At 46.7% G+C, this 14,941-nt stretch overlaps 9 protein-coding genes across 9 annotated transcripts; 4 read left to right on the top strand and 5 right to left on the bottom strand.

Moving 5' to 3' along the window:
- Positions 1–5: 5 nt before the first annotated feature.
- Positions 6–1,115, bottom strand: POJ06DRAFT_301808 (ribonuclease-III-like-domain-containing protein). The gene is made up of 3 exons (XM_056190746.1): positions 1,069–1,115; positions 696–1,017; positions 6–634 (listed from the first exon to the last, which is right to left on the bottom strand). Exons 1-3 carry the CDS (start codon positions 1,069–1,071, stop codon positions 108–110), a joined length of 852 nt encoding a protein of 283 aa, XP_056043419.1. The 5' UTR covers positions 1,072–1,115; the 3' UTR covers positions 6–107.
- A 136-nt stretch (positions 1,116–1,251) lies between these two features.
- Positions 1,252–2,792, top strand: POJ06DRAFT_276274 (SEN2 subunit of the tRNA splicing endonuclease-like protein). Its single transcript, XM_056189678.1, has 3 exons — positions 1,252–1,472; positions 1,545–2,201; positions 2,258–2,792. The coding sequence occupies exons 2-3, from the start codon at positions 1,563–1,565 to the stop codon at positions 2,684–2,686; spliced, it is 1,068 nt and encodes a 355-aa protein (XP_056043418.1). The 5' UTR covers positions 1,252–1,472; positions 1,545–1,562; the 3' UTR covers positions 2,687–2,792.
- Positions 2,793–3,402, bottom strand: POJ06DRAFT_255028 (uncharacterized protein). The gene is made up of 2 exons (XM_056187845.1): positions 3,144–3,402; positions 2,793–3,084 (listed from the first exon to the last, which is right to left on the bottom strand). Exons 1-2 carry the CDS (start codon positions 3,304–3,306, stop codon positions 2,900–2,902), a joined length of 348 nt encoding a protein of 115 aa, XP_056043417.1. The 5' UTR covers positions 3,307–3,402; the 3' UTR covers positions 2,793–2,899.
- POJ06DRAFT_255019 (uncharacterized protein) lies at positions 3,403–5,245 on the top strand. The gene is made up of 6 exons (XM_056187844.1): positions 3,403–3,675; positions 3,866–4,032; positions 4,189–4,485; positions 4,542–4,603; positions 4,654–4,846; positions 4,901–5,245. Exons 1-6 carry the CDS (start codon positions 3,469–3,471, stop codon positions 5,040–5,042), a joined length of 1,068 nt encoding a protein of 355 aa, XP_056043416.1. The 5' UTR covers positions 3,403–3,468; the 3' UTR covers positions 5,043–5,245.
- POJ06DRAFT_255015 (histone-fold-containing protein) lies at positions 5,246–6,015 on the bottom strand. Its single transcript, XM_056187843.1, has one exon. The coding sequence runs from the start codon at positions 5,649–5,651 to the stop codon at positions 5,316–5,318; it is 336 nt and encodes a 111-aa protein (XP_056043415.1). The 5' UTR covers positions 5,652–6,015; the 3' UTR covers positions 5,246–5,315.
- Positions 6,016–6,598: 583 nt separating this feature from the next.
- Positions 6,599–8,842, top strand: POJ06DRAFT_120607 (uncharacterized protein). Its single transcript, XM_056184244.1, has 4 exons — positions 6,599–6,873; positions 6,933–7,141; positions 7,194–8,738; positions 8,795–8,842. The coding sequence occupies exons 1-3, from the start codon at positions 6,729–6,731 to the stop codon at positions 8,598–8,600; spliced, it is 1,761 nt and encodes a 586-aa protein (XP_056043414.1). The 5' UTR covers positions 6,599–6,728; the 3' UTR covers positions 8,601–8,738; positions 8,795–8,842.
- A 470-nt stretch (positions 8,843–9,312) lies between these two features.
- Positions 9,313–10,028, bottom strand: POJ06DRAFT_268843 (ribosomal L27 protein-domain-containing protein; the record flags this gene model as incomplete). The annotated part of the gene is made up of 3 exons (XM_056189333.1): positions 9,313–9,603; positions 9,656–9,723; positions 9,779–10,028. 3 exons carry the CDS (start codon positions 10,026–10,028, stop codon positions 9,313–9,315), a joined length of 609 nt encoding a protein of 202 aa, XP_056043413.1.
- A 305-nt stretch (positions 10,029–10,333) lies between these two features.
- POJ06DRAFT_282018 (uncharacterized protein) lies at positions 10,334–12,991 on the top strand (the record flags this gene model as incomplete). The annotated part of the gene is made up of 3 exons (XM_056189988.1): positions 10,334–10,721; positions 10,788–11,331; positions 11,359–12,991. The coding sequence occupies 3 exons, from the start codon at positions 10,334–10,336 to the stop codon at positions 12,989–12,991; spliced, it is 2,565 nt and encodes an 854-aa protein (XP_056043412.1).
- A 183-nt stretch (positions 12,992–13,174) lies between these two features.
- On the bottom strand, positions 13,175–14,807 carry POJ06DRAFT_120601 (Gtr1/RagA G protein conserved region-domain-containing protein). The gene is made up of 5 exons (XM_056184243.1): positions 14,565–14,807; positions 14,456–14,502; positions 14,292–14,399; positions 13,914–14,238; positions 13,175–13,858 (listed from the first exon to the last, which is right to left on the bottom strand). The coding sequence occupies exons 1-5, from the start codon at positions 14,598–14,600 to the stop codon at positions 13,358–13,360; spliced, it is 1,017 nt and encodes a 338-aa protein (XP_056043411.1). The 5' UTR covers positions 14,601–14,807; the 3' UTR covers positions 13,175–13,357.
- Positions 14,808–14,941: the final 134 nt, after the last annotated feature.

Here is a 14,941-nt window from a genome sequence, read left to right as displayed (position 1 = left end):
TTAGAACCTAGAACATTTCCAATATCTACAAACGCCATTTGTTTGCTTTAAACTATACACATATATGTACAACACGGAATACGCCCGTTGCCGCTCAGCCTGTCGTCCTACTCTATCTTTTTCCTCTCCTTATTGTGCTTACTTAGAATGGTGTCAATGTCAGGACTCCTGACAACGTTAGGAGGACTAAATATTCGTTCGCCACCAGCGTTTTTGATGAACGAAATGCGATTCTTGATTTTGTCCTCGAGGGCCTTGACCCTGTCGTACTTGAGAGCACCATAAGGTCCACTGAGGACCACCTTCTTCACAAACTTCTCCGCTCGGTCACCACCGTAATACAACGCAATAGCGCCGATAGAAGCCCATACAGTCTGCGCAGTGACTTCTAATAGTCCGCTACGCCGCGGATCGACGTTCTGCAAGGAGACGAAATGTCGCGCTGGTTCCCATCTGATAGCTTCAATCAGATTCGCCATTTTGCCGACTTCGTATAGCGGTTCCCGACTCTTTAACAAATTCTGTGCCGCATCTGAAAAAAGAACGTCGAGATCTCGGCCGCCGACTGCTGTGGACTTGTCTGATGGCGTATTGGCCAACGCGAGGGACGTATGGAAGGTGAATAATTTGCGTCCTGTATTTCATATCAATATAGCCGTCCCAATCCAGTGCCTTGTACAGTCCTCCAAACGTACCGTAAAGTGCTAATCTCTCGTTATATGGGTGAGACCCATGACGAAAACTCTTATGCGTAAACACTTGTAGGAGTAAACCCGAGGGTATCTTGAACGACTCTGGGTCTACCTTAGTCAATTTATCCCACGCCATGTTAATTCGCACGAGCTTCTCATCTTCGCGCTTCTTAACGTCGACGTCGACTGGTGTCTCGGTAATTCGAGCCTCGTCGTTTAAGCCGTCGAGATATAATATTGTCCGCCGGGCATCCTGACGGAAGACAACCACGGATCGTTGGGCTGCGAGCGGCCGTAGCATTATTCGCAGGGGGTTCATGTTCAGCTGCAAATATTAGCACTTACGGGAGTTAAGAAATACCTTATGAGAATTTACCATTCAATTGTTATAGCCGAGTACCATACGTCTGGATATTTTCTTGCAGTAACAAAAAGTTAACTTCCGGAGACAGAAATTTGGTACAAAGGCCGGGTACCTTGCAATTAACTAATCACAGGGAAAGGGTTGTCCGTGATGTAGAAAAGTTTTGCTCGGCACTCTCTCTCTTAACTGCTCTCACTCCGGGGGAATATTTGTCGGGTGCGATTAAAGCGACTCATAGTTTATATGGGTCAATATTCTATGAGTTGGATCACCGCTTGATAGGTTAGTTGGTTTTGCTCTCTATTTTTCGGTGACGTTCAATATATGGAACATGGCGGTTTTTTTCGATGATGATTTTTTCTTGTATCTTGACTCTTAACGAGGTGGAGGATATGATTTCTCAATAGACTACAACGGTATCTGAGACAATATAATCAATTAGCAATATGAACTGATATTGAGTTTGAATGGTGGGCTAACATCGATAGGGTGTTATTGATTTCGGGATGAAGAAACGCAATTTGAATGCAATCTACCACTCCCCTCTTCCTGTCGAGGTAGTTGCTCTACCACCCCTGGTACCGCATAATCCAATCTCGGTCGCATACTACGTGTATCAGTTAGTGTTTGTCCCTTTCTTATGGGGGTTTAAGCGTCGACGGAGGCTTACAGCGTATTTGGAACTATATACAGACTCTGTCAGTTCCTATGTTTCGAGTATAGCTGTGGATTCGTATGAAGACATGCAGGAATTATGGAAAGCTGGGTTCTTTGGAAAAGGAACGCAGAGCCGCAGCGATCCCACGTGGGCGCTGCGAACGGCGAAGCGTTTGCAGGAGGCTTCTGGCGAGACCGAAATCGTGGCTCCTGAAGAGGTAACCGCGCGTCGTAGGGCGGCTCGCAAGAGATTTAAGAATGCTCGAGCGTTAGCTGAACAAGGTGTTCTCTCTAATCCTGCTGACTCGGAGAAAGTGGAGGCCAACGAGGAACCTCGCAGACAAAAACCTACGCGAGTAGAAGACCTTGCACTGAGGGATTCTGAAGGCAACGTACGACAACTGGAGAAACTGCAATTGACTTTCCAGGAAGCATTTTTCCTTGCTTATGCTCTGGACATTATCGACATATATGACGATAGAACGGGGGTATGTTTTACTTTTCTTTCTCTGCGCAATCAGTGGCTCTGTCTAACTGTAACTAGGATCTGGTGACTGTTCCGTATTTACTGGGCCTTCTGATGCCAGATTGGAGTCCTGACAACTCGTTTATTGTCAATTACGTGGTCTACCATCACTATAGATCACATGGCTGGTGTGTTCGCAACGGAGTGAAATTTGGAGTGGACTATCTTCTGTATAGACGCGGACCGCCATTTTCCCACGCTGAGTTTGGTGTGATTGTTATTCCCCTTTACAGCAATGAATCCAAGAATCAGCTTATGCGTAGGGACTGGTATTGGAGTTCCGGTGTGAATCGCGTTGTGGGCGGTGTCAAAAAGACTATGGTTCTGTGCTACGTTAAGGTTCCGGATTGCATCGACAAGTGGCACACTGTCGAGGAGTTACTGAAGATGTATGAAGTGAGGGAGGTTGTACTAAGGCGTTGGATTCCGAGCAGAAATCGTGACTGAGAAATCTCATATTATGATACCTTGTACATTTATCGCATGGTCGGTGTTGGGAGTTTGCTTTCAGTGAAATTGCCTTTATCTTACTTCTGGATTACTGTCATCATCAACTTTGATCATTAGATATTTTCTAGCTATTCGTACAAACGCACTGCGTCCAATGATACACTGTGCCATTAAAGATTTAACGACAGAAACCGTTGACATCATACGCAACTAAATCTCTCCTTTCCAAGCTTTTTCCACAAATGAGCACCCCCTGCCGACCTTTGATATGCAGACGTAACTTCTTTTATCTGGTAATATACATTTCTCTTCGGAATCGGGGAAGAGGCACGGACAATCCAATGGCTTCTTCACGCAGGCGAGTGTATCTTGACACACGTAATCGTTGCATTGGACTGATCAATCATTAGACGCTAAACTAGAAATAGAACTATAGAATTGAACTTGCACCTGCCATTTTCATAATTTTGCTCATACCACATCGGACTGCCTTGTGTGTAGTCTTCTCCCCGTCCACTACCTCCCGTACCCTCAAACATATGCTCGAAGAAATCAAATTGCGCTCGAACAAGTAGCGGTGCTTGCAGTAGCACCGCGGCCAAGAGAAGGAGCTTCATATCTCAACTCTGTCTAAACTATCTCTCTAGCTTAAAGCAGCCAGAGTTCAATTGCGGTGGGATACACTCTGTTAAACCGATTAATTTTTAGAGGATCGTTGTCGTTTCGAAGCTACGTGTTACGAATTCCACCTGAAGTCACGTGCAATCACGTGGAACGTAATGGAGCGGTCGGACGTCATAGTAGTATGTTCAATCGGTCACTGCGACTTTCAAGCCTATCGCGGCATTGATCTAGCTTTTATCTCGATATTGAAGATGTCGGACTCCGGTGAACATGATACTTTGAAACTGCAATTTATGGAGCTGACCCAGGCCTCGCCTGAAGAAGCTGGCGCGTTTTTGGAGAGTGTGAGTTGGGACTTGGATGTAAGTCGTTCATTGAATATTTGGTTGGTAATTACCTGGCCACAACATTGGCGTCTTTTTTGGTCGTTTGAAAGAGTATTGGCGGTATTTCTCTCTTATTTTTGTTTGCTTAGTGCAATTGTGTGTTTGTCGGATCATACTTATATTGACAATTAAGACGTGATTCTAATCAAAATATTGTGTGCGTTAGGCTGCTGTCGACGCATTCTTTTCCGCCGCTGACACTGGCAATCCTTCTGCTGCCTTCCACTCTTCCGCATCCCAAGGGCCAGAAGACTTCGACAAAGACTTTGACGAAGAAGAAACTAGCATTCCAGCGAGTACTTTCGCATCGTCCACTGGCGGTCATATTTTAGGGTATGATGTTTTTCGGATTTGGATTTGTGGTTTGCTGCGGTGGTTCTCGTCCGTCGTGGTGTTCTGACGCCGTCGCCAATGAGACAGCGCAATACAAACGGCACCACGGCAAACCAAGCTTTTGGGAATTTCTACTAATATAGGCTCTTATTACAGTGGCGGAGCATCAAGTATGTCTCAAGATAAGTCAAAACACCCTGGTGAGTCGTCGGGTCGCGTGAGAACTTTGGCGGATCTCAACAACGACAACGGTCCCAGTGGTTCTCCGTTCGGATCGCGCTCTCCTTCAGCACAGCCCGGCTCAGATGACGAAGGATCGAGTTTTGGAAATGCGTTCAGACGACGGCAGCCTGAGGATCTCTTTACTGGTGGCGAGAAGTCAGGATTGGCTGTGCAGAACCCTGACAGCGACCGTCACAGACTTGTTCGCGATCTTTTGCGGAGGGCTGAGCTGTGAGTGTGGCAGTAATAGCCGTTGATAATGGCAACGATGAATTAACTGTTCCTAGTGGTGGCCAAGAGGAGCCTCCTGCACGTGCGCAACCGACGCAAAGCAGATTCACTGGTGCTGGTATATTGACCGCATGCCCGTTTAAACTCTAAGTACTGACGTCGACATAGGCCATGTCCTTGGAAGTGATATCGTTGAGTCGCGAACAATTGCGGACTCTAGTTCAAACACAGCACAGCCTGATGCATCACCTGTTACTAGAACACTTACATTTTGGCGTGACGGCTTTAGCGTCGAGAATGGTGCTTTGTTGAGATACGATGATCCCGCCAACCAGGAAATACTGCGAGCCATCAATAGCGGGTACGAGTTACATGTGTGACATGTGTGCTGCATGAAGCTAATGTGTTTAAATAGTCGCGCTCCATTGCATCTTCTAAATGTAAATCCTGGACAGCACGTGGATGTTCGTGTCGAGCGCCGCATGACAGAAGACTATGTTTCGCCCAATCCGTCTAAAGGCGGCTTCTATGGCAGTGGCCATCGTCTGGGTTCATAATGGCACGCCAATTCCAGGTTCCGAAGCATGTATTTGGTATCTCTATGATTAATTGAGGTTGTGTTCTGTTGTTATAGGCTAGAACTTGTGAGCTCAATCAAATTTAGCTTGTAGTTTAGTTGCGGAAGGAAATTCATAAATAGTTCTAAGTGCGATCTAAAGATTGCTAGGACATATTATTAATATATGTAGTCGAAACATATAGTACAGGTAAATAAGCGAAACTCCAAAGAAACCAAAGCCATTGCGAAACTATATGCATTTTCATCCTCATCATCGAAACATTCTGCCATCGCCTTGACCTCCCGCACGACGCCAATGAGCAGCAGGTACTAATGCAGTCTCCTGCTTATATAATCTCCAGGCCTCTCGAATGTGCTCCGGTAACAATGGCTTCTGAGATGCATAGGGATTCAAAGGATATGGCGGATCCATGCGCCGCTGCACGTCCAAAGCGCGCTCAATAACCTCTCCCAAGAAGACTTTTGAAAATCCTGAGATTGCAACGGCAACGTTGTTTGCAATAGATTGGTTGAGAACTGCATTGGCAAGCTTTTTAACACCACCTCTGCTGATATTGGCTCGTCGAAATGTTTCGTAACGCTCCATTTGATCATCGGTAAAAGACGCTATGAGCAATCTATGATGATTAGCCTTGATATTATGAACTGCTATAGAATCACTCACTTGACCTGTTCTTGGCTCATGCCTGGACCAAATATCCGTCGTTTCTTTTGAGTTTGATTTGCGCCTTGGTTGATTGAGACCAGATTCTCGACGTCGTGTAAATTATCAGGTAATTCGGCAGCCATGTTATTAAGGTCTACTTCATCAATATCGACGCCAAACTCTGCAGCATCTGGAAACAATTGACCAAACACATCAACATCCTTAGCGGCATTTTCAGCAGTTCCTCTTACGCCATCTTCCTTGTCGTAGACGTCCGCATCCTGGGGCCGCTTTGAACCCATTATGCTGCGTTTGCTATTGTCAACCTTTAGCGCCACCGATGAAAAGTTAAACAATCCTCCATCGTCGTCCTCGTCGTCGTCCTCGTCGTCATCATTGCCGCCACGCCTTATTGCCTGCCGTGTAACATCAAAATCGTCATCCTCGACTACCTCGTCGTCGTTCTGGCCGTTTTCTGCTCCAGTTCCAATGAAGGTTCCAAAGTATCCTTCCTCTGACCTATCCCCCTCTTGTTTGTCATCACTCGAGAAATCTCTAGGAAACGAAGTTTGCCTTAATGGATGAGGGTGTTCTAAGTGCGATGCTCGTGACGGTGGATGAGATTGTCTGCTTGGAGTGTTGGCTGCCGATGAAACAGACGCTTTCCGAGAACGCTTCTTCGGTGGCTGAGTTGGAGTAGACATCCTGGGTTGCAGGTTTGCTAGATACAGAATACAATTATCGTTGGGATCACTTATCCAGAGAATTGCTTGCTGGCATCAACGAGTTTGCAATTAAAGTTAAGCTCACGCTTTGGCACCACAACCCCCTTAGTCTTACCGATTTATTGAACTGGTGCAATTCAACAACGCGTAAACAAAAACAAAGCATCGCCTCGTTTGACCTACCAAATCTGCCACCGAACTGCGCTAAACGCCATAGGCGTTTACGCTTGATATCCTTTGAGCTTGAATTTGTAGTTTTGCATACGAGGCGTAAAGATCCGAAATTAAGAATATGGTTGCGTCGCCAGAAGCTAACAACGGGTTCTCGGTTCCGTCGGTGTTGGAGAACACGCAGTCGACTGTCTACCGCTGGGCATCAGATAGTCCCCCATCACTTAAGCACGCGATCGAATTAAGTAGGCTCTCAGAGGAAGATGGTACGTATCATTCTGAGTATGGTAGATTCGCAAGGACACGTCGTCTGACAGTATCTTAGACACTCTTGAGCTCCCTCATCAGTTGAACCATATCACGCGTCTCGCAAAGTTGCTGGATAAGTTCAATCTAAACCATCCGTCGCCGACATCTGTGCGGAGCCTGTTGGATTCCCCCTCGAGAATTTCTACGCCGCTGAGTGACTCGTTGATTTATAGCAGTAGCATGAGTGGGTGGAAGAATCGATCGGTGTCCAAGAAAGTAACCGACGTGAGTTCCAGTCAGTATGGTGCTACGTGCAATTGAAACTGATAAAGAATAGTCTAATCCATCATTTGTCGATGATACTGGCAGTCCTCGTGAGCTCGTTCGGCAATATTCGGACGAGAGTGCACGAAGGCAATCCTCGTCTCCTACTGGCAATGAGAAGCCTGTAAACAATGCCGTCTCTCAGTCAGTCGAAGAGGCTCCTAGAGTTTCTGAAGTCGACAACATGTCCCAAACGCCAGCTCCATCGAGCGACACAACATCGCACAGATCGCAGCTGCAGCCTGAGGAGCATATCTCACAAGTGGAGAAAGGTAACCGCTCCTTAGTACAGGATCATTCAGTTCCGTCTGCATCTGGATATGAGGATCAACTGACGCGTGAAGATTATATCTTCTTGTTAAAACAACTTCGTGGACTATCGCAAGAGTGTGATAGTAGAGGCAAATATATTGAAGAGTTGCAGCGGCGAGACGCTCAACAGCAAGCACAACAAGCTCTGTCACACACCATGTACGTTGAGCCACCATCGCCTAAGCAATTGAATGAGCTCGAGTCACCAGTTGCGCAAACCTTACGGCCGAGAGGGCAGTCTTCAGCCAATTCTCAATTTCTGCGGCACGTGGTCTTAGAAGATGCTAGTGTAACTGCTTCTCCTATATCGCACCCAGAAGACGTAAGCTTTCGGGGAATAGCTGAACTAGCTCGATCAAGAGAGGAGTGTCAGAGCGAGGAACAGCAATCTAAAGATGTTCCTACGACCATTCCGCTGCTGGGACATCATGCGGAACAACCTGCTGTTGTCCATCCTCAACCAGTCAGATCACATCAAAGTCAAATAGTAGATAAGTCTCCGGTTCGACTCCTACCCTCGCTGCTCCCAACAGTCTCAGCAAGTCATAACGACGACAGAAGTGCTTTCACTAGATATCGTGAGATAGGAGCACGTAATCCAGACGAGGTTCGACTACTGGAGTCGTTGAATGATTCGCTGAGTCATTCGCTAAAACTAGAGCATGACCTGGAGCAGGCGAAGTCTGAGATTGCTGACCTGAGGAGTTTAGTAAGTGAGCTATCTAAGAAGGACGAGGGCACTAGTTCCCAGAGGCATTCTCATATAGAATCTAAAGCAGCTGCGCTTGACATTAGTGACCTAAGACAGAGCAAATCTGTTGCCCCGCCAACCACTAGTTTGTTGCGTGCAGCTGAACCGTCGGTCTCTGTGATTTCTGGAGCGCGCAATCTATCGTCGTCGGCAAAAAAACCTATCTCGGCTGGAAATGAACGTGGAAGCACGCTTCATTCCCATAGATCTAAAAGCTACGAGCGAGCAACCGCGGCAGAAGTTATTGAAGAGCTCGAAAAGTTACTTGGGGAGGCTGAGAAAGAGATTGCAATATTAAAAGGCAATGCCAAAATCCTAGGACCGAGTGCCATGCCGGGTGTGTACTGTTATTTGTGACCTCGATTAATGATCCATTTTAACGGGATTGTAGATGCGCGAAGAGTCACTGCGTTTACGCATGATAAACTGTATTACAGACTGCAAATGGATCAGGTTGACAGCTTAGGAGTTTCAGAACTTGGAAATCTGATTAAGGTATGTGAGTTCTTTTGCATTCATTGCCTTGAAAAAATGCTGAAAGTTCCTTCTAGAACGTATTGCTTCAATTCTCGACGCCACTGTCCAAGCTTCCGGAACGGGTAATGTTATTGAACTCTCATCTACAGTCCGAGGAACGTTATATGCATTTTGCGAATGATATACACGCCGCGCTGTACGGAGGCAATCAGATGCATCCTGGGCCAGCTGGATCTCAAGAGGAGCTACAATGCTTGGGTGAGATGGTAGGCCGGGTGGAAAAGTTGGCTCGAGCTGCTGAACGGCGATCAAAGAAGAGCGCGGCAAATATTAGGGAACGCTAGCGTTTGGTGTTCATATTTTGACTCGTTCTTTATGTGCGAATTTTGTATCAATTTCCTACCATTGGAATACGTGCCATGTGTGCGTCGCCTATCCAGGTCTAGTGTACGATAGTTATGAAGTACGGGTCTAATGGCTGTACGCAAAAACGGTGTGGTAATATACAGATACATCAGCTACACTCTATGCATGTATACAGTCAAGAAATCCATATGGACAGATCCAGATCATGCGTACTAATCTGGCTCTCTTACTCCTTTCTCTTACCAGCCATTCGTTCTGCCATGTGCTCTTCTTTCTTGAGCCAACCATAGTACTCCTTCCTGCTTATGCGAGTCCTCTGCTTGTCTGCCTCCACAGTATCTGAAATAGGCAGACGACCGAAACGCCTCAAGCGTGGTTGCCAGTGCGATGTAGGTAATCTCATATCCGGGTACAGCGCGACTCCGATGAGACTTCGTTCAGGATGGAAAGGGTCTCTGTAGTAACGAACAAATCCTGGTTCCACAGCAAAGATCGTATGGTCTCGTCCGATATTGGCCTAATAAGGGTTAGGAGGTCCTAGTTACATAGCCAAGGAAATTTCAACACACATTCTCGCCTGGGAACCACTTCGTCCCTCTTTGCCGGAAAATAATCTGCCCAGTTTTCACTTCGGAACCTCGGATATCATTAGCCGAATTTTGACCTGCAAACACCCAACAAATATCACAAACCCTCCGCTTTTTTCAAGCCCAGTCGCTTTCCCTTTGAGTTATAGTCATTCGTTCTTGATGATGCCGCCTTCTTAGTAGCATGACGCACGAATTGGAGTTGATTGCTGCCTGGTTGTAATTTTGACGACGGGTGACTCACAACACTTGGTACGACGGACCGACGTAACAATCCACAGGTTATTGATACACTCCGTGATACTGCCGACGCTGTCGACGCTATATGTACTACAGTTCCCCGCACAAATGACATTGCTGGTGAAGACTTGCAGATGCCGAAATCAATAATTTGTTTTGCAGCAGAATTGCCTAAGTAAAGATAAGGTGGCATTTTTTGATAAATCTATGGCATAGCATTATGCTCCACTGGGCACTTATGCTGAATTGCAAAATGTTAACTGTCAAATTGAGGGTATAGTGCCGGTATGCAGCGCGCGGATAACGTCCGAGATGAGGCATCTCCAACGCGTGGGGTCCTCAGATACATTTCGGGATTTGACGACCATCAACATAGACAGACAACAGCACTCACACAGCCGGAGGCGTGCATGGCACACAATGGAAGACCTGCTAGATTTGTCCTTTACGTCACAGTCCACGTCGCAGCCATCGAAACCGGGTACAACGACCACAACGCCATTGCCGGTATTCAAGGCAGTGACTTCTGTATCTTCGCGACCGTCTTCGGCGTCTACGTCGTCTAGTCAAACATTCTCGCCGGACATAGCACGCAATGGCGCTGTGATAGTGCCGAAGAAGACTGCAGAGGATTCATTTGCTTCGTTGGTGTCATTCTCGACAGCAAAGAAGCAGTCAGCTGCAAACAAAAGGCTCAATGAGCGAGAGAAGGCACGGGACCAGCTATTCAATCCCCCACCAGTAAATACCAAGGATGCCGATTGGGCGTCTGGTCTTAGCTTTGACGTACTAGATAGCAGCAATAAAGGTTGGGCGTTCGCGAGTTGCTGTATTTTTCTGCACCGAATGGAAATTTATTGACAATAAGTTGCAGACACCGATCAGACGACTTGGTTGCCGTCGTTTTCGGCAGCGCCTATTAGTCCGACTGTTACCAATAGTGAGTACGTCAATCTTCTCGATGATGAAGATATTCTTGGCCCGTTGGCAAAGGCTGTACCGCAATCTGCTCCTCTATCTGCGAAAGCCACCCCTCCACCGCAATTGTCTAACCCAGCCTCTCCGCCCAGTTCGATCGCATCACCAGCAATCTCGTCAGATAGATCGACTCCTCTCCCGCAGGGAGGAAAACCTTTCGAACCGGATCCAAGAGGTCCGTACGTGTCTGAATTGGTTGAAATGGGCTTCAGTGTGGACCACGCGCGACGTGCATTAGCAATGACAGACGATGGCTTGAATGTTCAACAGGCTGTCGATATTCTGTTGCAGGAGGCGCACGAGAAGGCTAAGCTAGTACAGAGGCAACGACGGCAACAACAATCTTCCCAAAATCGGCTCAGCGCGTCGCCGTTCAGCGAACGTGCTCTTGACGATGTCCTGGCACCCCATCCAGACGACCGCAGACGCAGAGGACAACAGTTTGTTGAAGATACAGACAACAAAAGTTTTGAAGACAATGAAGAATGGCAAGAAATGCCGTCGGTCTATAGCGATGGTACTACCTCAATCAATGTCTCGAAGCCGCCACTGGGTTTCAAAATTCCACAATTGTCTGGTCAGAATACCGCTCAGGACCTTGGAAGATTGGCGTCGGGTTTCTCATCCCAATTGCGAAGCAGGGCTGAAGTGTTATGGAAGCAGGGCAAGAACAGAGTCGCGAGAGCTGTCGAAGAATACAACAATGCAGGTGGTCTTTCTGGCGCACTAGCGGAAGAAAATCCGCGATGGATGCGAAATCAGCATAGATATAGATATGACCATGATGCGCAAGAAGTGGATTTAGAGTCACCAATGCCGGAAGACAGGAGTCATGGGCGGCGTGACGTTGCAGCCACACTAGAAGCAAAGCTAATGGAACAGGAAAATCCTTATAGGCGACCGACACCTTCTCCTCCACCAAAGCCAGCTCGGCCGGCATCAGCTTTATCGCAACCTGGAAGCCTAGTCATGCCATTGCGGCAAAGCTCCTTTAGACACGAGGCGCCACGAGGTCCAGAGCAACCTTCGATTAACGCTCATACAATGCCCAGTCGCCAGCCAGTATCATCCACATTCACTTCTCGTGCATCTGCGTGGCCTGTTCAAGCACCTCGTCCTCCGTCACCTAAACGACCTCCACGACCGAAGAGATCTAAAGTTGACATATCTTCAGTTCAAATGGACGAAATTACAATATTACGGATACAAGGGACAGAAGCATTCAAGCGTGGTGACTTCACGCAGGCGAACGAATCTTATTCTAAATCACTTAATTTGACTCCATCTCCGCATCTTCTGAGAACTGTACTATTATCAAACCGCGCGGCATGCTTACTGAAGTTGGGAAATATAAAGTCCGCGCTGACGGACGCCGAGGAAGGATTGACCATTATCGGTGCAACAAGGGGCGTCGATGAGGAGTATGAATCAGGGAAGAATCTGGTTGAAATTTGGGCGAAGTTGCTTCAGCGCAAGTCCGAGGCATTAGAACAACTCGAGAGGTTTAGAGAAGCTCGCGATGCATGGGAGGAATTGGTTCAAACTGGAAAAGGTGGTAAAGTAGCTATCGATGGAAAACGTCGATGTGAGAGCATTCTGAATCCAAAACCAAAGTCCGCATCACCTTCAGCTGCGGGCAGTGCAAGCTCCACGCCCAAACCTGCCTCTCCGGCGGAACCTTCGGCCACTTCTCGGAAATCAACAAGTGTAGAGAATAGCGTTGCAGCTCAGGTGGCATTGAAGCGACTGCAGAAAATGAATGACGAGGCTGAGGCGCAGGATGCGGAGAAATTTGCACTGCACGATACAGTTGAACAGAAGCTGGCTGCTTGGCGTTCAGGAAAGGAAGACAATATCCGCGCATTGATAGGATCTCTGGATACAATATTGTGGCCCGAGGCTAGGTGGACAAAGGTTAGCATGGCTGATTTGGTAATTCCAAAAAAGGTTAAGATAAACTACATGAAGGCAGTTGCAAAGACCCATCCAGATAAAGTTGCTGCAAGTTCTACAACGGAGCAGAAAATGATTGCACAAGGCGTGTTTGTGTCTCTTAATAGAGCCTGGGACGAATTTAAGAAGTTGAATAATATGCAATAGTTTGCTTGTTACACGCATGGTATGGAATGATGTATCGTACATTTTTGTGGCATTTTCACTCTCAGTTGTTGCATTGGCTTTTTGGTGATAATTTTGTAAATATCGTCATGATAGTTATAGTGATCTTAAGATCCCGTAATTTTCAATCGGTGGATCAGACAAAGTAATAACTACGATCATGTATGGCACATGCTAGGAGTGGATGAGGTTTGATAGAGAAAAGCGCTATGCAAATTAACACTTGAGATAGATATCAGTTACCGTGCACTTAACCGGTGCAATCATTCTTACACAAACTCCGACCCGAAGCAAATCAGTGCTGTAACTTGGACTTAATATTTCCAACTTGAGTACAAAGAATGACCCCTATCGCTCGTCGGGATTCATCATCTCGATCTTCTCGAACATCTTTCGCGCAATTTTGATATTCGCCAAAATGATATTGTTCTCTGCTTCGCCCGCAAAGGAGTCATCGCCATCAGCATTAGTGTCACTGTTGCCTAATAGATCAGTCGAACCCCGACTATCTGTCTTGTTCGACATGATGACCATGATCATTGTATTTGCCGTCATTGTGTCCAGGTATGCGGTGCAGTCACTTCCACGGAGGGACAATGATTGGAACTGTGCTCGTAGTTTGCTGCAGCTTTGCTTGTACTGTTTGATTATATTACTAATTTTCTCGAATCTTGTTGAATCTGACCTGAAGCCAGGAGAAGAGACGTTAGTTACGTGGGAGATAACCAAAAACGTTGTCTTTTCGAACAAAATGACTTCATCTGCTTCAGATATGTCCGCAAATGTTTGCAGATGCCTTTGAAACACAGTGACATTGGGAATAAGTGTGCAGACTATGCTTGACCATGCCTAGACCGCTGATTAGTCCCAGCGGGTTCAAATATCACATGTATCTGACGCATACCTTATATAATGATTCGTCCCAGATAGTAGTTGCAAACCCCTGAACCTTGAAAGAAAACATGGCAGAAGTGTCTTCTAGGCTCTTCATCAAGGCACGATAAACATCTTGTCTCTTCTCCACAACTACCAAATCCATCTTGTGGACTAAAGCAAAGATCTTGGCCGCAGGTGAAAACTCGTATAAATTGCGTAGACACAAGACGAATGTCTCGATATCTTTCCGTAGTTCCTTTGATTCAACATCGAAAACAAATATCAGGGCCTCGACCATGCGAAAAATATTATCACGCTGAGTAGAAAAGTAGTTGTCCATATATGCGTCTTGTCTGTATGAATTGTTAGAGTAGAAGATTATTGGGTATGCAATTCTAACACGCACCCCCCGCAATCCCACAAATTAAGAGTCATATTTCCCAAGAATCGCAGATGTGAATGCTCGACATCAATAGTGGCACCTAACCGCCGTGTATCGAATGCAGAATAGTTACTACAAACCCCATTAGCGATTGCGAGAGCCTTGACTGACCAACATAGTGCTGTTACCTGAATATTATGCTTCTCATAGACGATTTCCCCGAGCCACTTCTGCCCTACGCACAGTGCGCAAGTTAGAACAGCTACTATGCTCAGTGAATTGCTATAACAGACATACCATGAGGAGGAGTTTGCGTCGCGCTGATCCAGCCATGATGACGGAAGTTCTTGTTAATCAGTTTCGCAGCTCGTGTCGACAATTGGTGGGTCCCGCTTTCCAACTGGCACTAATCTAAGTAGTAACTGGATCCTAGAGCTACACGATGCTAAGTATATATGAGTACATATAAGTATAAAGCGCTGAGCATCTTCCGCTGTTTCCTCTCGGGGATCGATGTCTTGGTTCTAGCGGTCAAGTAGGGTTAAACTTTGCACCGGGATTGCTGCCAATGTTGGCTGCTAATCCCTTTTTGTGCTGCCATTGTGCGCAGGGCTAGTGAACAGGGCTGATGGCCGATTTAGACCACTGTCCTGGCTCTGACAGGGTTCTCTTCG

The sequence above is a fragment of the Lipomyces tetrasporus genome (genome assembly GCF_029532465.1).
Source record: "Lipomyces tetrasporus strain NRRL Y-64009 chromosome Unknown POJ06scaffold_6, whole genome shotgun sequence".
Classification (NCBI taxonomy): domain Eukaryota; kingdom Fungi; phylum Ascomycota; class Lipomycetes; order Lipomycetales; family Lipomycetaceae; genus Lipomyces; species Lipomyces tetrasporus.
The sequence above is the reverse complement of the archived record's forward strand: the minus strand, read 5'-3'. Positions and strand labels throughout refer to the sequence as shown.